Raw genomic sequence first — 23,134 nt, forward strand, 5'->3', positions numbered from 1 at the left:
CTCTCTGTCAGTGTGAGTCCTAGTGTTTATGCTGAGCACTGAGAAGACTTAATTACAGTCAGCCAATCACACCTCAGTGAAGACGCCTGGTAACATGCTGTCTGAGAGAACAGAACCATGTAGGTGATTCCCACTCAGTGTGATTCACTGTTGTAGGACAGGAGACAGAGAAGTTGAGCTGGGTAGGATTGTATAAGAAAGAGCTACTTCTTGTATGAGAATTACTTTTTGAAATTAAAAAAATCCACTAACCCGAAAATCCACTAATCTTAACACATTCACTAGATCTGTGGACTTGTTCACTGTTCAGATAGAATCTGAACTGTAAGCACGGTGACACGCAGACACGCCTGTTGTTAGCCTCCCTCTGTAGGCTCCCAGATCTCACCCCTAAGTCAAAAGAATGATGGAGGCAGGTGCTTCTGAATGCAATGCTAGATTTATTATAGCGTTTTTATTAACAGACTTTCGCTAGACAGGTCTGAGTGTGTTGGGACAGCAGGCACATTGGCTTCAAGGTTTGGCATCTGGCAGTCCGCAGGCCTGGACTTCAATCTCACAATGCTTCTACAACTCTGTGGACTGTTTGGGCAGGACCTGCAGCCAGCTTCCCTTAATAAATGGCTGAATATAAAGTTTGGTTCATTATGATTTAAGTGTTCTGAGTTCACAGTTTCATCGGTCTGCAGCAGGCTCGGCTCCACTTTCTTCTCCGCCTTGTCAGTCTGGTTTGGCAAACTAGAAACCTTGGTTTCTGTCCCTCCACTGCCCTCTGTGTCCCCTGTGTCTCTACTTCTGCAGAGTCTCCTTTGGTTATTCTCAGGATGGCAGCAAGCTCTTTGGAAAGCCTCAGTGCTCCTGCTGGCAGACAGTGATGGCTCTGTTGTCCTGGGAAGACGCTCCTCTGTGCTATGTGTGCTGGTGAGACCGAGGTTTTCTTGGGCCTGACAGGACTGCACTGGGTGGAGAAAAAAATTCCTAGGCTGAGAATTCTGCATCCCTGGTGGCAGCATGTGCTGGACAGGATGCAGAAGGCCCTCAGCAGCTTGGTGTGTGGCCTTTAGAGGCACCACCGCGTTCTGAATCTGGACAAAGCTGCCTGCAGTGGAGGCACATTTGTGGCATAAGGAGTCACCCATCTGCTGGCAATGGATTTCTGGCAATCCATACTTTAAGTGTGTGTAGGCATTTGGGCAGTTACATCTTGGATTGAGGGAGAAGTGACACATGGCGTCCTGCTCCAGACAGGGCTGCAACAAGGCTGAGCCTGGCTCACTTCTGGGGCTCTTGGTGAGTTCGCTGCTGTAGGCTGCAGGCACAGGCATCCTTAAATTCTTTGCTTGGCCATTGAAAAATTTGGAGCAGATGCGTGGCTCTTCGTAAGTGGTCTTCTCTGAGGAGGTGCAGCTGTGAGATGCCAGGGGTTGTAACTCGTAAAACTCATGCTCCAGTTCGGATTTCTGGCCCCTAGCATCTACACTGTAAGCACTGGTGGTGTGTGTTTTGCTTGGTCCCCTGTCTCCAGGCCTTGCAGACAAGGTGTGGGAAAAGGCACTGCACTGGAGTTTCTTGGGTAAAGGGATCTGGCCCCAGGTGCCTTGCGGCCCCAGGCACCGACACAGGCACTGGAAGAAGAAAGTGGCAAAGGCCCAGCTGACGCACATGACAAGCATCATGAACGTGCCCAGCTGCGTGTAAGCCAGGACTGTGGAGGGCATCATCATGGCCCCCGCCACGAAGGTGGTCAGTGCAGCCATGGCAATCGCTGAGCCCATCCGACTCAGGGAGAAGATGACCTTGCCTTCTCGGTCAGGATCTGGAGCCAAGCGATATGCTACCCCATAGTGGACGGCAAAGTCTACAGATAGGCCGACTGCAACCGAGATGGTGACAGACTCCAACACGTTCAGTTCCCAGCCCAGCAGGACGAGGGACCCAACTGTGACAAATATGGTTCCAGCTATGGAGACGATGGCATACAGGCTTATGATGATATTCCATGTGGTCAGCAGCATCACACTAAATGCAACGGCCACCGAGAGCCCCATGGCAATGAGGGTGCCATCGGAAAGGCTGTCCTGCAGGTCATAGAACTCCAGGTTGCTGACAAACCAGCCGCGGCTGAGGCCCTCGGGTGCCGAACTCAGCTCGTGGGAAATCCACGAGTCCACCTCCTTGTAGAATTGCTGCATCTTCTCATAGGCCAAGGTGAAGAGGAAGGTGCTCTGGAACTCCAGCACCACAGCCCTGATGGTGTCATTGATGTCGAACCTTGGCCCGGGGGTCTTGTTACTCAGATGGTACCCTGTGCTCCTGTCCAGCTCCATGATGGCCTTCTTGATGCACAGCTCGAAAACCTCTTGCTTATAGGGGAAGCTGCAGTGGCTGCAGCAGGGGTACAGGGCAGGCTCATCACAGTCCTGGTTCTCCATCCACTGTTTGAAGGTCTCGATGAAACAGCTGGTGAAGTCCTGCTGCTCAGTCTGGTGGAAGAAGGTCTGGTTCCTCAGTTTCTGACAGAAGTGTAGAATCCAGGCCTGGGAGGCCGGGCTAGCAATGTTAAATGTGCTATCAAGTGTCAGCTCCCCCTTGCTCTTGGGGTTCAGAGGATCGCCGCTGTCTTCTGGGGACACACCCCAGATTACTGTGATGGGCATGTGGAGCTCCTCTCCATGGTGAACCCGCTCGAACATGAAAAGCTTCTTGAATTCAGCATCATAGCGCTCGAAAGGATGAGAGGATCTGAACACCTGGAACTCAGATAACTCCAACGAAGGCAGTTTCATCTTTGGGTTTATGCACACGATGTAGGCCCCGCCCACAGTTAGGGCAAGGAACCAGATGAGCCAAAGGTATCGAAACTTGATGACGATGCACGGCAGCACCTTTTCAAAAAAGATCCGAGATGCCTCTGAGATGGCAAAAAACACCTTGCGGCACCTCTGACATAGCACTGTCCAGCAGCTCTTGTCGTAGGCCTGTGGCTGGGGCTTTCTGAAGCAGGTGAATATATTGAGGAGGTAGCGCTCATGCAGGACAATGACAGCCGGGAGCCAGGTGACCATCAAGACATAATTCACCAGTATAGCGGTCCCTGCATACACCCCGAAGCACCTGATTGCTGTGATGTTGCTGACATAGTTAGCGTAGAAGGCGGCGGCAGTGGTGAAGCTGGTGACAAACATGGAGAGGGCCGCATGCTGCAGGGTGACGCTCACCGCCTCCGACGTTTCTGCGCGAGGCTTGTCAAACTTGGTGTAGTTCCAGACATCGCACAGGACAAAGGCATCGTCCGCGCCAATCCCGACCAGGATGATGAGCGCGGTGAGGTTCATGAAAGGAAAGAACTCGAAGTTAAATACGACCCGGTAGAGGAAGTAGGAGACGATCAGCGAGCTGATGACGGCAAACATGGTCATGAGCGTGATGAACATGGACTTGGTGTAGACACACATGATGAGCAGGACGATGACGATGGCTATGGCGGGGTACACGGTGTCCATGAGGAGGTAATCCTGGAACAGGCTGTGCTTGATGCCAAACTCGATCCCCGTGACGGTGGTGATGCCGTCCGAAGAGTTCCAGTTTTCAAAGTTGTCCAGGTAAATGTTCATCATGCTCTCCCCTTTCTCTGTGGGGGAGAAGAGCATGCTGTACTTTAAAGCTGGCACAGCGTAGTCAGCCGTCTTTGGGGTCATGAAGTCCTTGTCCACCAAGTAGTGGAGAATCTGGTACACGGCGTTGTATTTGGTACACTTGCGTGGCACGTTGGTGCACTTGAGCTGGTCCTTCCTTCTGGCCGCCTTGTCCCAGCAGTCTGGCCCCAGGGTGCCGTTTTGGTAGTGCTTGGCACAGGTCCGGAGCAGCTTCAGCGTGTGAGAGACATCCCGCTCGACAATCTTCTGACAGGATGACCTGTTATTCAGAATGGCGATGTAATTCCCCAGGGTCCAGCTGGGACAGCAGGAGACGGCAGTGGTCCTCTGGCAGAGGTCGCTGAACTGGGGGTGGGATCTGATCTGTAGAGAGACATGCAGAGGGACTGGAGTTTAAATGGGCTCTCCACCAGGCAGGCCCCTCCTGCCTCTAGGAACAAGGCAGGCACAGAAGCTAAACAATCCTCCTTCACAGCGTGAGTCGGTGTGTACACAGGTGAACACTCCCCCCACGATCTCATCTGACAGCTATTCACCACATTGCTAGACTTTGAGCAGCAAACTCCTGTTTGGGAATGGCATATAGACGGAACGTCATGTCAACCAGCACTGAGTCTGGTTTAAGAAGGGAGATACACTTAGTAAACAGGTCTCTTCAGGGTCACCATGGAAGTAATAAAGTGGACAGGCTTTATAGTCTATGCTCTCACCAGAGTAAGGAAACAACTGTCCAGCTGCTGTTTTCCCTAAAATCCTGGTTCTTGGAACAAAAGTTTTTGGTGATAAAAGTCACCACAAATCCCAACGATCACAGCTGAAAGCAAAGACACTGGCCCCAAAGGCCCTACAGCTGGCTGGATACACCCCCAAACTCTCCCGTACAATCTGGTCCCCAGTGTGACGGTACAGACAGGCAGAGCCTTCTGCAGAGTATCAGCGAATTAGTATTTTTATAATAGTGGCTTGTAAGTCTGCTGGTGTCTTTTGGCGCTACATCCTGATGCAGAGATGGTACCGCCGTAGAAGACAGGCACTCACTGGACCCTGAAACTGCAGACCCCTTGATCTTAAAACTTGCCAGTTTCTAGAACTGTGAGAAATAAATCATTTTATAAACAAATTTTCTAGACTACGGTACTTTGTCAGTCAGAACAGAGTAGGACAGGACTCTATTTGACAGATCAAAAAGTTACCAGATTCTTGGAAAGTTTACATTGTGTACTGAAATAAGGTGAGAAGGGTCAATTTTTTAAGGTTAACAAATTTCATATCTGACCTTAAATAATATAAGTTAATAAATACAAATAAATAAAAAGTAGAATTTTAGTTCTTCTACATCCTCAAGTTTATTTAGGTTGGCTAAAACCCTTTCTGGGGAACTTTTCTCTATTGGTCTATGGCAGCTGGCACACTTAGGACCTGTGGCGACTCTGGGTTGCTATGAGCAGTGTTTCACAGTATGTTGTGCCTGGGAAAATCTTCTCAAGGCTGGTCTAGTGAACTACGACCACTGCTGGATTATGAAGCTGGTTCAATTCTACTCTTAGGTTAGACAAACCATCCCATCTTCCCTTAGGGTTAGACTAGGAATCAGCCCCCTTCCTGGGCCTGACCAGAGGCTTGTGTTCAGGATCACCAATGCTAAGGTGGCCCCGGTCTTAACACTTTCTTTCAACTTTATTTACCAAAGGTTGTCCTAGGGAACCACTCCAAAGTTCAGAAAGGGTGTGAAGAGTTTCTCTGACATGATTTAAAACAGTCTGTATCTGGATTAAACTAGGCTTTGTCAATAACTTATTAAAATATCTTCCCAAGGCAGAAGACTGGCATACGCAATCGATTTAGAAGCTGACTTACCTAAGAACCAGGTTACACATCATTCCCCTAAGGCCTGGGTAAACTGGAACTAGTATGTGGGAAGTGGTGTGGATGGTAGTGGGAGGCCGACAGCTGGAACTGCACACGGAGAGTCATTATAATGTATGAAGTTTTCCTAAACCTCTGTGACTTCCAGGCTAGCCTGATCTACATAGGACATCCAGGCTAGCAAGGGCTACACAGTGAGACCCTGTCATAAGAAACCAAAACCAAGACAGGGGCAAAAAACCCCCCTCTATCAACAAAACCAAAAACCCAAATTACTTGTTTTGGATAATTCTTAATGGGAGAAAAAAAAATAAGCCAGACTTACCTAAATGCAAGAGAGTTTTACTTTCACACACAAAAAATTTTAAAGCATATTTCTGAAAACACACAATTCTTTTCTAAGACAGGATAATTCATACCTGTTTCCAATTTTAAAAATTCATTATCTTACTTAACCTGAGGAAAATGAGCTAGGAAGTCATGGGACCCGAACACAGCATCTCCAGTGTTTACGGCAGGTAACAATTGACCCCCCTTTTACTAGTAAGAGTGGGGCTTTTATATGTATATTTTACCAAAGATTAAAAAGTTGAGCATTATAAATACCAACTTAGTAGTTCACTGACTACTATAAAAAACAGATGCTAGTTTCCCCCAGGGGACAGTAGTGTTAGCTGATTACATTAAGTTCTCCAATGGGGTAAGAAATGGGGTCACGGAGAAATCTATTACGATGGGCATACTCTAACTTGAAGGAAGGACTGGGGAGCGCACTGGGGAGTGCTCATGCTTCCAGAGAGGCCCTACACTCCTGCCTGAGTACTGTGAGAAGGCACGGTGGCCCTTGCCCACAGCTTACCCTCAGAGTGGCACAGAAAGCACACAAAGGTATGCAGTTATGGCTTCACTGGACGAGCAGTACATTGTGTGTACATATGGAGACTGACAGAGTGGGTGCCAAGTCTGAAAGTGTCTTATCACAGTGACAGAAACTAGTCTGCCAGGACTGATGAATATAGAATTCAATGTTATAGTCTGAGGCAGGCAGAGACTAGCAGCTAGGCATCTCTTTATGTAGAAGGCAGATATATTCTTGTCATACTTTGGGAAAAGGGATCCCTTGAAATAATTCCAAACCCTCAGAAGTTTGTAGTTTGTAAGCTAAGGCAGAGTTTCCGAAAGCCAGTCCCCCACGGGGAACACAGCCCTCTAATCCTAGCAGCTCACCACGGAGCTGGGGAATCATTCTGCTTATGTGGTTGTGACGTGTCTTTACACAGTTCCCTAGTTAGATAGTAGCAGGGGTGGAGCTGACTTAAAATAGGGGGTACAAAGAGAAGAGAGAAAAGAGAGAAACCAGAAGTGTTTAAATGATACCTTAACTTTGAAAAGTACTGGCTAAGTTGGAGGTGTTTTAAGAAGCCCAGAAAGGAAAAATGAAGATTAAGCACCAACTAGCAGGTTCAGCTGACTCCTGGACTCTCCACAGAGAGCTGAAGGGAACTGAGGAAAGTGGAGGCAAAGGCCTCAGAAAATCCCCAGGCCTCTGAGATGCCGGAGATCCCAGCAGTCCATGAAGGTTAATCTAGTAAGCCAGATTCTCAGACAAAGAATTTCAGATCCCTTTTAAGAGCCATGTCCTCAAAGCTCCAACATCTAAAATGTGCAGAGACTAGCACAGGTAAACAGCTTCCAGTAGTGTGAAGTTCAGAGAGACCCTTCCATTGACGAATGTCTGTCAGTCAGTGGGTCCTGTAGGACAGAAGCAAGGACTGAGAGAAACAATGAAGCTAAGAAGAGGCCACCTCTGTGGGGAGATGGACAGGACAGTAGCATCAGAAACAGCCACTCTTCCTGGAAGCACCCCTCTCTCTGAATTAGGAGCAAAGGTGGCATGTAATTTCAGTGGAATCTGGAGAACACACACAGCAGAAGACAAGGGACTGTCTGGCCTCACTGAGGTGCTGTACCACCCAGGGGCCAACTCATGGACAGCTAAACACCTTAGGTTGGCCCCGTTAGCTTGAGCAGTGTTGATGGCTAAGCACTTACACACAGTAACAGGCCTGAGGAGTGGGAAGGAAAGGCCTTCAAGGAGGCAGGGCACTGTAACAAACACAGATTCATTTAATGCAGGTCTGCAACTGGCCATACCAAATACTCCTCTGGATGTGTTTTGGGTCTGTTCCTTTAATGCTCACTTTGTAAACATGCTGCTAAGATCTGGGCTGCTGATCTGGCTCAGTGACTAAAGGTGCTGACGGCCAGCCTTGAGGACCCGAGTTCAATCCCCAGGACCCACGTGGTAGGAGGAGAACCGACTCCTGCAAGTTGTCCTCTAATCTCCACATGTGTGCCCAGGCATGTGTGTGTGTGTGTGCGCACACACACACACACACACACAGAGAAAGAGAGAGAGAGAGAGAGAGAGAGAGAGAGAGAGAGAGAGAGAGAGATTAAAAAAAGAACTATGTATACAACATTATAGTTCTTTTATCAAGAGTATGAGAGAGGGGCTGGGGAGATGCCTCAGTCTGTGAAGTGCTTGCTATGTAAGCATGAGGAACTGAGTTTGAATCCCAGAACCCATGTTTATAAATCACAGCAAACCCAGCCAGGCATGCTGGGATGTGCTTATAATTTCAGTGCTGATGACATGGTGACAGGTAGATGTACTGCCAGATAATCTAGCCTACCCAGCAAGTTCCAGGCCAGTGTGAGGAAGGATAGTTGAGGCTATCCTCTGGCTTCCACATGCATGAATTCCAGTTTCCAAAACATATACTTGCTCGTTTCCTAACTTATTACCCCTTGGGGACTAATGCCACTGAAAGGGAATTCTGTTGTTTGGCTGCCAGGAGGTCACTTACAGCTCCCAGCAGGCAGATAAGGGGCTTTGCTTAATTTAGGCCAAGTCTCATCCTCACTTTGATTTCTTCCTCTCATTATTTCCCCTTTCCATACTCTTCCCACTTCTGTTCTTGCTTAGGTGTACATTCCGTGTAAGCTACCTCACAGGGATCACTTGACACAGACACACAGATGAAGCCCTGACCACACTTAGGTGTACCTTCCGTGTAAGCTACCTCACAGGGATCACCTGACACAGACACACAGATGAAGCCCTGACTACACTGCTTTCACTGCTGAAAGACACAGTGCTGCTTTTTTTTTTTTTTTTTTAAAGTCTTAGTGTCTAATACATACTAAGAGAATAAGCTATATCAAACTACTTATTCCAGGCCACGTGGATCTTTAACTGTCATTCAGGTAGAAAATGGCATATGCAGCAAATCAAACACACAAAACCAGGGGTTGGGTATACCCCTTTCATTATGGAAGTCTTCATTATGGAAGCACAAAGCACAGAGGGTAGGGAGAGTCTCTGGTGGCAGATATGGTTGGGTTCACAGGAAGTGTTTGTCCTCCTAAATATTAAGTGTCTTCCAAAGCCGCAAGGTGGTTAGAGCTGGGGGAATCTAGTTTGGAGTACAGGGTCTGTTGAGATAGGCATTGCATTAATGTCTTTTGATGCCCCCATCCCCCACCTCTCCACCCTTTCCTAGCCTGCTTCCTAAGCTCTCCTTTGAAATCACTGGCTGGAGTGATCACTGGTTTCGAGAGGCAAGTATGCCTTCCTTTAACTGTACAGTGACAATGATGACAAGTAACGAGGGGAGGGGCAACGTGACAAGGGGAGGGGTGGTTTGATGAGGGGAGGGGTGATGTGCAGAGCAGTGACACTGAATTAGAGAAGACAGAGTAAGGAAAGACAGAGACAGTCTTCACTATTATCTTGAAAAGAAACCACTGTGAAATAACAGAAGACCAGCATGACGAGAGAATGTGAGGGGCGAAGGAGGAGGGCTCTTTATTAAAGAAGACAGTGTGTTTCTAAAGTCGGGGTAACACAGGACTCTGATGCTGGGGTTCCAACAGCACACTGGCCTGCTGGGGCTTGCTCCACAGTGGAAAGCCCCATCGGCCTTTCATTGGTCAGACACCAGGGCAGAGGTAGACAGTTTCATAATGACTTTATTGTGCTGAAGAGATTTCAGCTGTATTTTACATACCCTGGAATTATCCACATCACACATTGACTTAATTGCAGGTAAATTCCACAGAGTCTCCCCTCCTGCTGAAGCAAACACTACTCTGGAGTATCCATCACCTGGGAAAATGAAAAGAAAAAATGTTTATAATGATTTGACAAGAGTCGGAACTCACAAACAATCCAAACAAGAAACGACACAATTTGTTAGCAGGAGGGATATCTTCTCTTTGGTAAGTTCCAGGAGAAAATGTGTGTGTGTGTGTGTGTGTGTGTGTGTGTGTGTGACAGAGAGAGAGAGAGAGAGAGAGAGAGAGAGAGAGAGAGAGAGAGAGAGAGAGAGAGAGATGATTTTAGCTCAAAGCCTGTACCCACTCGCTGCATGGCAACCTTGTAATAAGTATCTAACAAACATATTCCTGATCACATTAAAATTAGGAAGAAAAGGCTATAAGTTATCAGTAAAAAATTAACTGAAGGTATTTCTTCTTTCCTATTACAGCACAAGAAATATTAGAATGGTACACTAGAGAATATCAAAAAGTATCACAAGGGTAGTTTTTCTGGCAGCTGACTACAGAGATAACTTAATTGAAGCTCTCACAAGAGAGGCCGTCTGAGTGCTGGAATACTGTGCCAGCCAGGACCACAGGAGCGCTGTACATGATGACTCTGGGCTACCCTTTTACCCCAGAATCTAGAGAAAGAATCCGAGTCAGGATAACACCAACACAGATTCAGTGTGAACAAGGAGGTGTGTGATGTAGTCGGAGAGGTGTGGTCTTTAAGTCAGACCTGGCTGTGACCAGCCCCTGCCACTCATCACCTGTGTGACGATATGCAAGCAATGTTAACGTCCATGGGCCTACTTCCTCATTTGTAAACCGTGACAAGATCTATGTTAACTAATCCTGGGAATTGGGATGGGAAGCAAACGCTCCATGAGAAGGCTTCTGTTTGGGTTACTTGAAAGGTTTAGAATGTATCAAAGAAACAAAGTAGGTTAGCTTACATTTCCTAAAGTCCCTAATTCTGTTAGCAAATCAACTGGAACACATTTACAAATGGCTTTACTCATGATCATTCAGTTGTTCTTAGCAGACACTTATGTTCACCAAAGAGCTACTGTCTTATGTACACTGAGTTTGGATAGAAAGTCAGCTCCAAGAAAACACGTCCGTCCGTGCCCTGGAGCCCACGAGGCTTTAGTCAACCTAGAGCTCAGGAGATAGCTTTCAGTGGGGACTACCAGAAACAAAACTAGACTTCCTAAATTTGCTATTGTTCTTACATGAACATGTACTGATTAAGCAATGTATAATAATAATAATACTTTGACAGGAAAAAAAAAAAACCAACCAGCCCAAATGTAGAAATAATCAGAACTTGTTTTTTTCCAATCTGTGTTTTAAGAGGCAGAGAATTTTGAACTTGGACTTGCATTGCTGTCGAGAACTGGCATAAACTCACGCTCCCTTTCCTCCCCCTCTCTCTGAGATATCATATCTAAGAGGGTCCTCTGCTGTCTAATGAAGCAGGGGACTCAATGAAGGGAGTTTTCAACAAGTTGAAACCCAAAGAGTGTTCCTATGAATGTTTGCTCAGTTCAAACTATTCCCCTCAATCCTCACTCCTGGTCAGTCTCCCCTGAACAGCCGTCGCCTCAGCAGTTCCTCGCTGCCTCCTGCACATCCTTCTTGGGCAGCTGCCGGGGAACGAGACAGCTTTAAGCACAACTACATTTCTCTAGTCAGTTGGAGGGCAACATTTAGAGACCACATGGTAATCTTCAGTCTTGTGATGCCTAGCGATCAATCCCATGAGGCCCTGCTCTGCTGTAGATGGGCAGTGGCAGCTCCTTCAGCTACAACGGGTGCTCCAGGCCCTGTCCTCAGCACCACACCCACGTGTCCCTTCCAGCCAGGCTAACCCACTCATGCTCTGGGCCTCTCTGTTTCCACTGTTAAGTGAGGAAGCAGGGTTCCTTTCTGACCAGGGCCATTCACCCCTTATGGTCCCTTGATTTTGGGAGGTCACCATATTGATAGGGAACTTGGTGCAGACACCTGCCTCAGCCTCCCAAGTAGTTAGGTCTACAGGCATGAGCCACCACACCTGGCATGTGGACAGTTCTTACTACGTTTGTTCTCATTTAAACAAAGCTATAAAACTTTTCTGCTAACAGATTATTTATATTCAATTAAGAAAACGTACTTGTTATTTGATCCAGAAACATACAGGAAAAAGGATTTGCCATATGACTTGAAAGTTCAGACAAGGTAGGAAATTTTATTAACTGCTTCCTTCAATTTGGACAGAACCCTTTCCTTACACTGCTATCACAGATGGACTCATAAACTTAGCGGGCATCTGTAACTATAGAAGCAGAGAAACTGTTGGGCAGGCTGCATTTTACACTTGGATCCCACTCCACTTTGACCGCCAGGGAGCTGCTCTGTCCATCCACGTGTGGCTCACTCACTTGGAACATCGCAGAAGAAGCTGTCTTTCTGGAAGTTCCAGTCTACTTCTCTTCTCTCTCTCTCATGATGATCATCTGACCATCTGTCATCCCGGTGGCTGAAAGGGAAAAACAATCTGGCCTTTGATAAAGTTCTAGCTATTTCCAGGAGATGGGCAGATTCTAACAGTATAACCCCAAAGCTCCAACCTACTTAGCATCTGATACTAAGCTGAAAGGATTCATGTGAGCAATTAATTTTTCCTTGTGTAAGGAAGAGAAGTCTCACCTCTTCATCACAGTACAGCAAGACAGTTCAGTGACAACTGGGTGGCAACTGAGCCCTGTGTTTTAATTTTTCATTGAGTAGTATTTTATCTAAAAGTCATATAAAGTAAATGATTACCTTTTGGCTTGCTCTTCTGCATACTTATAAGGATAGTTCGCTAATGTTGCTTTGTAGCCTGTGTTTTTCATCATGTTATTCCATGTGACCAGCCTCTGTCCTATCGCGGTCCCTCTTGGTTCAAAACCCTAAGACAAAATATTACATATTCCCATTAGGTTATTTCACTACCCACTAAATACAATTTTGTTAACAACTTAGAGAGAAAGGCAACATCAATATGATGTAGTTTTCAACAGGGAACATGGACCTTCTTCACAACTGCTGAGGTGACCTGTGTTACTGCTAGGCCTTTTGGATAATCATTGTCTCTAGCTGTGACAAAGTCATATGTTTCTCTAGTTACATGTCTCAGGAAGTGGGAAAGTATATCAGAAACTTACCTGTTCCCCAGCATTTAGTAAGTGCATAGTTCTAACTTACAGGAATTATGGCCAACTTACAGTGTGCTATGCATTGTTACAGTGTTTTACCAAGAGCACAGCATTATCCCCGATCACGTTTGTCTCACTATTCCACCCCAGAGGAACATCTGCCTAGCAGGTCCTGTTATCTGTTAGCTACACAGAAATGCCTTTAACTTCTGGGAGGTGGGGAGAGATACACAGTATTAAAATCTTTATAAAAGTACTTTCCAAGTAAGTACATTCTTCACTATGTTGCTCCTTGTTTAAACATGGTAACAGAGAATTGTTTGTCCCCACTTCTGGCTTGAGTTGAGGGTGAGCATGTTCCTTGACCTTACTTAAGAGCATAGATAACACATCTTTACTTGCAGAATGAGAGCTATATGCTTACTGGTGGCTGCAGTAAGTTTTTTTAAAGAAATGAGGAGCTGAGCGTAGTGGCTCAGACCTGTAATCCCAATACTCACAAGGCTGAGGCAGGAGGATGACAAGTTCAAGGAGCTTCAGTATAAAACTCTATCTCAAATACAAAGAAGGAAAGGGCTGCTAACGTACACACCATGCATTTAAGTACTTAATTTAGGGAGATGGTTTCAGGCTTCACCCAGGTCAGGTCCTCCTTACCAGCAGTGGGTCAGAGAAGTCGGGGAGCTCCGGGACTAGGACTCCCACCAGGGCACAGACCACGATGAGCAGCGTGCACATGCCCAGGACCACCACAGGCCAGTCGGCTAGCAGGGCTGCGTAACTACGAGGCACAAAAACGAGCACAGAGAGGATGTCTAAGCAGCAGCATGGAGGGAAGGCTACACGCAAGCAGGATTAGAGCTCCATATCTTAGACCAGCACAGGTATTTATCAATACAATTAGAAGTATTTATACACATTGATGCAGAAAATGTCAAGATCATGCTCTTTTTATTTTCTGATAAAGTAGCAGTGGTCAGATAAAAATGGCAGTTCTTATGAACAGGTTCATGTAGTGAAATCTAAAAAACATCCAAAGCAGACACTTCCCAGAGCCACTTTCTTTCCTCCTAGGAAGAAGCTAATAAAGGTTAGCAGCAGACTGAGTTCCGAGAGCAGGGTGTTTACTCTAATCAGTGGGGCATCAGTACCTAGAAGAGTACTTTGTAGGAGGGGTCCAGTTAATTATTGACAGTGTGCACTGTCGCCTGTGTCTCCAGTCACTACAGGCTGTCTCCAGTCTCTCCCTCCAGTACCAACTCTCTCATTGGCTTTCTTCACACAACATCTCTGACTGTGGGAGCTACTCCCAGGTATGTTCACAGGTATGGACAGAGTGTCTGCCAGAAAGTAGTGAAACAACCTTTGACAAAAAAGTGTCAAGATATATGTGGAAGATTCTAGTTCCTCTAATCTTTATTAGAAGAAGAAAAACCCAAAACACACAGTGTGTGACCACTACTCTCAATAAGGTCAGCTCTCTTGGCTACTGTGATAGCTAGTTCTGGGTCATGGGAAAGAGACTTCTTACATGTGTATTTATGAAGAATTTCTGTGAGAACATGCTAGTAATTACAAATAAAGCTGGGCTCTCTAAAGGTCTGGAAATACTGCATATAGCTTTTCCAATCTCCAAGCAGAGAGTAGGAGTACTGGTTTTGAAGTTCCACAGAACTGACTCTGTGGGGATTTTTTTTTTTCTTTTACTTTAAATTACCTTTCTAATAAAGGAATTAAGCCACAACACAGTTGTGCCTTAAGGAGTTTGCCCTGGCATTTTCCACTGCTGTTCTATTAGAGTACCTTTACATAAACAAATACACAAATAAGAGTTTGTACTTACTGCAGTGTTAGTGGCTCATGTGCCTTGCACAGACCATCTTATGCTTAAACTTCACAGTGGTGAAGTTTAGGCACCGACAGGCCAAGGAATTAGTTAGATCTTAAAGCCTTAGGTAATCTGGTCCTAGACTCTGGCTTTTAATAATGTTTTTCCATTGGTCTCTTCAAACACAAAGTGAAACTAAAGACATGAGAAAGATGTAAACTTTCCAAATTCTACTTCATCAAATTCACACTTAAACATTTCTAGGGCTGAAGACTTGGCCCAGCTGTCAGTGGCTACTGACATCTAAAAGACAAGAGTGCCCTCAGTGCCCATAGTTGTCTCTCCAGCTACCTTTGCCAAACCTTAGTCCAAGCACTTGGGAGACAGATGCAGCTGGATTTCTGTGAGTTCAAGACCAGCCTAGTCTACACAGTGGCTTCATATCAGCCATGACTGTCAGGCAGGACTATATAGTAAGACCTTGTCTCAAGAAGAAAAAGAATTTCTAGCCCCACTAGTACTAATTTCTCTCAGCAAAAATTAAGAGATGGACAGGACACTGAGGTGAACATTATTTGTCTTATTGCAAATTCTGGATTTAAGACTTTACTGAAAGAAAGTTTGTCAGGCAAGATGGAATTGCCTTTAAGGATAACTGTGGATGTAATGGGAATACATGAACCCAGTGTGCTGCCTGTGTCTGTTCTAATGTCCTCCCTGAGTGGTGACACACCCAATGCAAACAGCCTTCCACTTTCTTCCATAGTCCACCAAACACAGACTTGAAAAATCACTGGTTTTGAAGCAATGATGCCCTTTGTTTCGGCAGCAGTTTTGAGACATCCTGCTTCTCACTTCATACTTTAAAAAGAGCACTTTACACGAGACCTTTAGACTGGCTCCAGGCCTAAGCATTTATTCATTATACTCTAAAGGAATCTATCTGCTATCTTTCAAATGAGCCACAAGTTGTTTCTTCTTACAAAATGTTACCAATGGAGGGCAGCGGCCCTACATTGCTTAGTTCCCAACTGTGGCTTCATTTATCCATAGAATGACCTTTTGCTTTGTGTTCTTAAGAAACAGGCCCATACATACACAGAAAGCCTACAAACTTCTTTCAATAACTACCTTCCTTTCTTCTGAGAACATATGGTTTTGACTTCTCAGCCCTGCCACATGCTGCACACATGCACCAGGGACCTGTGTTAGATCTTTGGCACATTCTTCTACACACGTTTAACCTTGCTGTATCACAATTCCTTCCACACAGAGCGGATGTTTCCCACTCTGGCCTCCCCTACAGACAAGTGTTCAGCACTGCCATCTTGAGTATGCTCAGCAGTGTGGGGAGATGTGCAGCCCTTTGGACACACCACAGTCTACTGACAGCATCCCTGTCTCTCCTGCTGTCTAGGCCCAGCTGTGAGCACTACAGAGAAAATAAATGTTTCCATAGAATGACCTTTTGTTTTGTGTATGATATGAAGTCCAGACAATGGTTATAATATCATGATTAAAACCCATAAAACTGTGAGGGGTAAAGAAAACTTAAAATGACTTATAAAACACACACAAACACACCTATAACATTTCACTTCTGACAGTAAAGTATGTTCATGTTATTTTCTTTGAAAAGTGAACCACACCACATGTGCGTTAGAACAATTTTTAAAAGGTCTGGTCCTCTTCCTACAAACTGGCCTGCACATCAGGTAACACTTACCTTGTGCTCACCTGCTCTAACTGGGAGGTGTTTATATAGAAACACAGCACAACTGTGAATTCAGTCCTTTTCTGTAATACGTGGGTTAGGCAGGAAGTGACCTGGGGAATGGCTGGTAGGGAGCTCTCCCTGAGGCGAGGGCCTGCAGTTCTATCCTGGCCACCACTGTATAAAGTTCATGTCACCCTTCAGCTGGCTATCTCAAATCCTCGTAGGAACAGGGTGTCTTAAATGCATCCATGCACCATGACTGAGTGTAGGATGTCCCCTGGCTGAAGATGGCACTGCTGTGCTAGACTGGTGTCTAATAGGAAGCCCCTTGATTATACTTACAGAGGCTGAACTTTATTGCTAGGCTTACTCTGGAAACAGATCTGAAATAGCTGTTAAGTGAGAGTCTTACAAAACCTTCTTATGCACAGGTAACATCATATTAAGGGCATGCTCTGAACTGGCCACTCATACTCCACAGTGAATTATTTGCTCCTCCCTTGGCTCACCCTTTTTGGCCTCTCCAGAAAGACTTTTCTCTTTCCACAAGCTTCTGCTAAGGGTGTGACTTGACTGGGCCCTTCTCCTGACCAGTTCTCCTGCCTTAGTCCCTAGTAGCCTTTACTCTCCTGACTTTTTGGCCCAAATCAACTAACTGGTCTTGGTTCCCAAACCTTTCTGATTGGAGCGAACAGTAAGGTCTTGTGTTCACTCTTCTTTTCTAAGGAATCCTTCCTCACGTAGCCTATTGTTTTCCCCTGATAATCCTTCTAATCTGTCTTGTCCCTTAAGGACAGGCATTTCAAAATGCTCATGTTTCTAGTGACATCAACTGTCAATCTATTGGGAAGAGTGACTCAGATTTGAAAAAATTCACACATAAAAATAGGACAAACAACTCCTTTGTGTGAGATATCAATTCACCTTTAACAGTAAACCAAATAGTAAGGATGCAAGGCATTGTGGGAATGCAAAGACTGGCTTAAGGAACTTACAACTAAGTGTAGATCCTCAAGCAGGTACAAATACCCACAAAAGCAAGCAAAGGATGGGTTAAAGAACAGAAGCAACGGTTTGCCAGTGAAAAACAGGAGATCATTTCCAGGTGAGTTGGGACTGGGGAATCAGAAAAGCTGTTCTGAGTAAGTTATAGTGATAGGTTGATATACTAAAAGAAGATATTAAGAGTTTTTAAAAACCAATTTGGTAGCAGAGGAAAACTCAGATCTTTTCGAAATGTTAAACTTTTAGTCAACTGAGAAAATCACTATTTCCAGATAAGTGAAATTCTTTTTGTTAATATGGCATGTTTGCCTGTATATATTTCCCCATGTTTGTCTCTGTTTTTCTCTCTTGCAGAAAGGGGTAAAAGTGGAAGAACTAGGCCAAGTATGGAAGAACTAGGTCAAGTATGGAAGAACTAGGCCAAGTATGGAAGAACTCGGTCAAGTATGGAAGAACTCGGTCAAGTATGGAAGAACTAGGTCAAGTATGGAAGAACTAGGTCAAGTATGGAAGAACTAGGTCATCTACATATAGCATAACAGAATATGATTAGGCCTAAAAAGGAAGAAACTTATGACATGTGCTGGAATATGAATATTACACTAAATAGAGTCAGTCATGGTGGACAAGAGTTAGTGACTCTCCTCAAATGAGCTACCTAGAGCAGTCAAATTTATAAAGACAACACAGTAGAATCATGGCTGCCAAGACTGTGGCAAAAGGAAATAAGGACAGAGTTCCTGTCTAGCATTTCAGTTTTATAAGATAAAAATATGAATACACACATATATAAAATATCACAAAATTGTGGCTTCAAAATGGTTAAAACTAGGGCTGGGGAAATGGCTCAATGCTTGCTATGCACTGAGGTTGGAACCTCAACAGCCGGTAAAGCCATGTACCAGGGACTGAGACAAGATCCTGGCAACTCCTTCCTGGCTCAAACCGCAAGTTCTAGGGTCAGTGAGAGGCCCTGTCTCAAAAACTAAGGTAGACAGTAATAGGGGCACTCCAACCTCCATATGACACACACACAGAAGGAATCCCAGAGTTAAAATGCAGACGCTCTTGGGTCACGACTAATTGTCTAAATGTGCTGGGCCCTGGTCCCAGGTCCTATAATGCAGACACAAAAGAAAGCTAAAATGTAATTTATAGATTGTATTTTGCCAAAGTCTTAAGTATTATTTCAAGCAGGAGAGTTTGCTAATGAGAATTTTACTTTAGACAGTGAGCGCTCCCCTTGGGAGGCAGTTTTACTCTAAACCAGTGGTTTTCAACCTTCCTAATTCTGTGACCCTTTAATACAGTTCCTCATGTTATGGTGACCCCCAACCATAAGATTATTTTGTTGCTACTTTGTAACTGTAAATTTGGTACTGTTATGAACCATAATGTAAATATCTGATATACAAGGTTCTGATACGTGACTCCTGTGAAAGGGTTGTTTGACCCCTAGAGTGGTCACAACCCACAGGTTGAGAACTGCTGATCTAGACAGTGAGTATTCTCCTTGGGAGGGTTGTATTATTTTCTACTTGAGCTTCTGTGGCAGCTGAATCTCACAGGTCACTTCAAGTTTCTTAAATGGGATGGTACTGTACCTAGAACCAAACTGTATAGGGGAATAGGACTGTGTACCTAGAACCACACTGTACATGAAGATGAGACCCTGTACCTAGAACCACACTGTACAGGAAGATGAGACTGTGTATCTAGAACCACACTGTACAGAGGGATAGGACCATGTACCCAGAACCACACTGTACAGGAGAATGGAGACCGTGTACCTAGAACCACACTATTTAGGAGGCTTGGGCCCTATGCCTAGAACTACACTGTGCAGTATAGGACCATGTCTTTGCTTTGTTCTCAGGAATTCTATCTATTACAGTTGTCCAGGGTTCAGCAGCTATAAGTGCATACCGCTCTTCTAGAGAACCCAAGTTCTAGTCCCACCACTTGCATCAAGTGTTTCACAACCACCTGTAACACTAGCTTCAGATCTGACACTCCTGGCCCTCACAGGCACCCATATTCATGTGCATATACCCCATACATATACACATTAACACATAATTAAAAATTAAATAATTCCCATGTAAACAAATACCTTTACCTTAATACAGGTACAACTTATTTTTTAAAAAGAATAACATCTAATGCATTTGCAATAAACTACCATGTATTCAAGTCACACTAGTTGACAAAATGGCAGATACTGTTACTCAAAAAAATAAGATAATGAAGGTGCACGTGACTTTTCCCCTTCCACTGGGGGAATAAAAAAGAAGCCAACTTAATAGGAAAAATGCAAAACAGCTAGACAAATACAAATGCAGATCCCAAGAGAATTTAAATGATAAGAAAATCTCCCATAAGACTGAAAAGCGCTTTTGGACATGAAAACAAGATTTTGGATATTATCAAACAAGATGACTTAAATTACTCTACCTTCTCGGGAACTTGAAAGGTCTAGACGGCCTGGAAAAAGGAAACAGGAAAGAAAAAATGATCAGAAACAAAGTTACTTAATGTAAGAAGGCCCCCCATGTTAATGCTGGACTTAGAACCTTCCGCATCAACACTGGGCTTAGTACTCCCCCTTCATGTGAACACTGGGCTTAGTACTTGCCCCATGCCAACACTGGGCTTAGTACTCCCCCCATGCCAACACTGGGCTTAGTACTCCCCCCATGTCAACACTGGGCTTAGTATTCTTCCCATGCTGACACTGGGCTTAGTACTCTGCCCCATGCCAACACCGGGCTTAGTACTCTGCCCCATGCCAACACTGGGTTAAGTACTCCCCCCATGCCAACACTGGGTTAAGTACTCCCCCCCATGCCAACACTGGGCTTAGTACTCTGCCCCATGCCAACACTGGGCTTAGTACTCTGCCCCATGCCAACACTGGGTTAAGTACTCCCCCCATGCCAACACTGGGCTTACCACACATACCAAAGCTGGACTTAATATTTCCGACATATATGTTAACGCGGGACTTAGTACTCCCCCCCCTCCATGCCAACACTGGGCTTAGTACCTCTCCCGTGAAGACTCCAGGAGGGTTAAGAGAGATGGCTCAGATGTCAAACACAGGTGGAGAAACTGAACCCTTACTGCAGGACCTTTGTACTCCAGAAGACATGTTCAAGTGCAGAGCTGAGGTCGATTAACTACTGATGAACCCCAGCAGGACCCTAAGATGAGCTCCAGAACCCATGCCAAGCAGAGGTGTCCTTTCTCTGACAGGAACGCCATCCTTAAGCCTCCTCGCATCCCCCAGCCTGACATCGATACCTTTCTGTGCTAGAGATGGAGTTTCCTCTTAGAGATAGCAGCTGACTCTCTAGTCTTTGACTTACCACTGACCTTCCCATCACTGCAACAAGGATGGCTTGTATTTCAAATCACCACCTCTTCATAATGTCTTTCTAATCATGGTGCCCTGGCACATAAACATACAGCATTCAGCTTGCTAAAGAAACTACAAACCCAGCCTCAACTTCTGAACCCTTGATCCTGACTAGATTCATTAATTTCTCATTTGCTAGCCCATGGTAACATTGCTAATAACTATGTGGTGAACAAACAGAGCCACTATTCATGTTTCACTGCTATAGAGCACAGTGGTTCTCAGTGTGCCTGAAGACCACAGGGTGTTCCTTTCATGAGGTCCGTGAGGTTCAAATACATTATCTATGGAAGGACAGCTTTTCTTCATATACCTCAACCAAACAGGTTACAACACTGCCTGCAGTTAGACCTCAGCTCTGAGGAGCACACATCAGAGAGACTCATAAGGAAAGAGAACACTCACATCACAAGCTGTGCTGTTAAAGTACTTTTCATGAAAACAGTACTTCCATTAATGCATAAATGGCGTATCCTATATAGGTGTTTTCAGTATTGGAGACTGAACACACAGCCTCACACACAGGAAGCAAGTGCACCAATAAAGTTAGCAAAGACCCTCTTTTAAATTTTTGAGAGGACTTCACCAAGCTGATTGAGCTTGTGTTGACCTCATTCTGCAGCTCAGGTGCACCTCGAATGTGTCACCCTCTCATCTCACCCTCCCGAGGTGCTGAGATTACAGGTTTGCCTCGCCAGATGTGTGTAGATTGCTTCAGCTTGCTGCTTCTGCTATTATCAACATCACCACCACCACCACCACCACCACCACCACCACCACCACCACCACCACCACCATCACCATCACCACCACCACCACCACCACCACTATCACCATCACACATTAAATAACTTAAATTTTCTCAGGTCTAATTCCAATACGATACATTTTAGCTATCTTGAATAAAACAAAACTCCTTCCCATTTTGTATAAAGGGGCTACGCAGACAAAAGTTTGAGAAGGACTTGGTTAATACAGATGGGCATCTGACTATCTGGTGACCCAACGACCACATTTCCTAGGTTCAGATGCTCCTGCAGTGAAAGCTGCAGCAAGGGAGGAGCACTCAGGAAAACCACCACCTGCAATGCATCTCCCATCTAGTAGCATCTCCCATCCGTGCTTTGACTCCTCCCCCAGGGCAGAGCCTACTCTGGGATTTCTTGAGGAGGATTTTCTTTGCTCTTTCCAGTTTCATTTGCCACTGAATTTCCTAAAATGTATTGATCTAATGCCAAACAAAGTCATGAATGAGACAGGCTCCATGGTGCTTACACTGGGACACACTGCATGTGAACCTGTCTCTACAGAGTGTGTGTGCTCTGCACTGCATGCCTTACTCACACGTCTACTGAAATGGTCACAATGGAGAAGCTGGAACAAGCGCTGAGACCAGAGGTCCAGGACTGGCTCTCCGAGAGATGTGTTCCAAGTGTCTCCAGCCCAGCTTCAGAGACGAGCTCAGCACCACTTAGAGAACTGTATTCCAGGTGCCCCCACACCAGCTTCAGAGAGGAGCTCAGCTGGCTTCTGTTCTCTTGCATTCTCAGCATAAGAGCTGTATGGACTGAAGCTTCTTTAGGAAAAAATGTTTTTTTTTTTTTTTTTTAAAGTTATGTAACTTGCCCTTAATCCTTCTTCCCTCCAGCTCTTCCCATGTCTTCTTCCCATTCTCAAATCAAGAGCCTCCTTTCCTTTGATTATTACTAATATGAAACACCCTGCTGAGTCCACTTTGTGTGTATGTGGTTTCAAGGCTGACCACTCTGCAGTGGACATCTGGCACGGGAACGCCTATCTGGAGAGGCTAATTCTCCCTTCAGCAGTCATCAGCGATACGTAGTTCTTTGTCTGTGAGGGGTCGGGGGAGGCACTGCAATATTTCCCCCTTCCACATCTACACATCCACCGACACTGCCATTGTTCCAGGGTCTTGTTTGTGCAGCCCTTTCTCTGAAGCTCCTTGTTGGCTAATTGTTGCTGTCTGTGCTGTGGCTGTGTTGGTGGAACCAAAAGAGAAGGAAATCCAGAGGGACAACTGTAAAATACTAATCTCTACAGAAGAAGAGGATTGTCTTTCTTTTGAGAGATGAGGACTCAAAGTCTGTTCCTAGTAAGAATAATACAGAAGAGGTTCATGCTTTATAGTAAGATAATAATCACAGCATTTCTAAGAATACTTAACCATACATTCTTTCTCCGTATGTAGAAACGATTTTAAATTTTCTAAGACTCCATGTCTAGAGAAGAAACATCTGTAGTCTCATTTCTACACCTCAGTGTAATAGACAGTCCCTTTGTAGATATAAATCAATACCTGTTAGGTCAGTATGTGGTCACTCTGCTTGTGTT

The 23,134-nt window shown here is 45.2% G+C and overlaps 1 protein-coding gene across 4 annotated transcripts in view; it reads right to left on the reverse strand.

Moving 5' to 3' along the window:
• Positions 1–420: 420 nt before the first annotated feature.
• The window catches only part of Disp1 (dispatched RND transporter family member 1), a 145,438-nt gene continuing 122,724 nt past the window's right edge, over positions 421–23,134 (reverse strand). For 3 of the 4 annotated variants that reach the window (XM_034513069.2, XM_076941568.1, XM_034513070.2), the window contains 6 exons: positions 19,819–19,848; positions 13,472–13,595; positions 12,441–12,568; positions 12,056–12,153; positions 9,596–9,693; positions 421–4,019 (listed from right to left, as the gene is read on the reverse strand). In XM_034513069.2, the coding sequence (XP_034368960.1) occupies positions 444–4,019; positions 9,596–9,693; positions 12,056–12,153; positions 12,441–12,568; positions 13,472–13,595; positions 19,819–19,848 (4,054 nt within the window). In that variant the 3' untranslated portion in view covers positions 421–443. Of the gene's footprint in view, positions 4,020–9,595; positions 9,694–12,055; positions 12,154–12,440; positions 12,569–13,471; positions 13,596–19,818; positions 19,849–23,134 lie in introns of those variants that run through there. The other variant, XM_076941569.1, reaches the window with a different exon arrangement.

This window comes from Arvicanthis niloticus, chromosome 10 (genome assembly GCF_011762505.2).
Source record: "Arvicanthis niloticus isolate mArvNil1 chromosome 10, mArvNil1.pat.X, whole genome shotgun sequence".
In the NCBI taxonomy this organism is placed as follows: Eukaryota; Metazoa; Chordata; class Mammalia; order Rodentia; family Muridae; genus Arvicanthis; species Arvicanthis niloticus.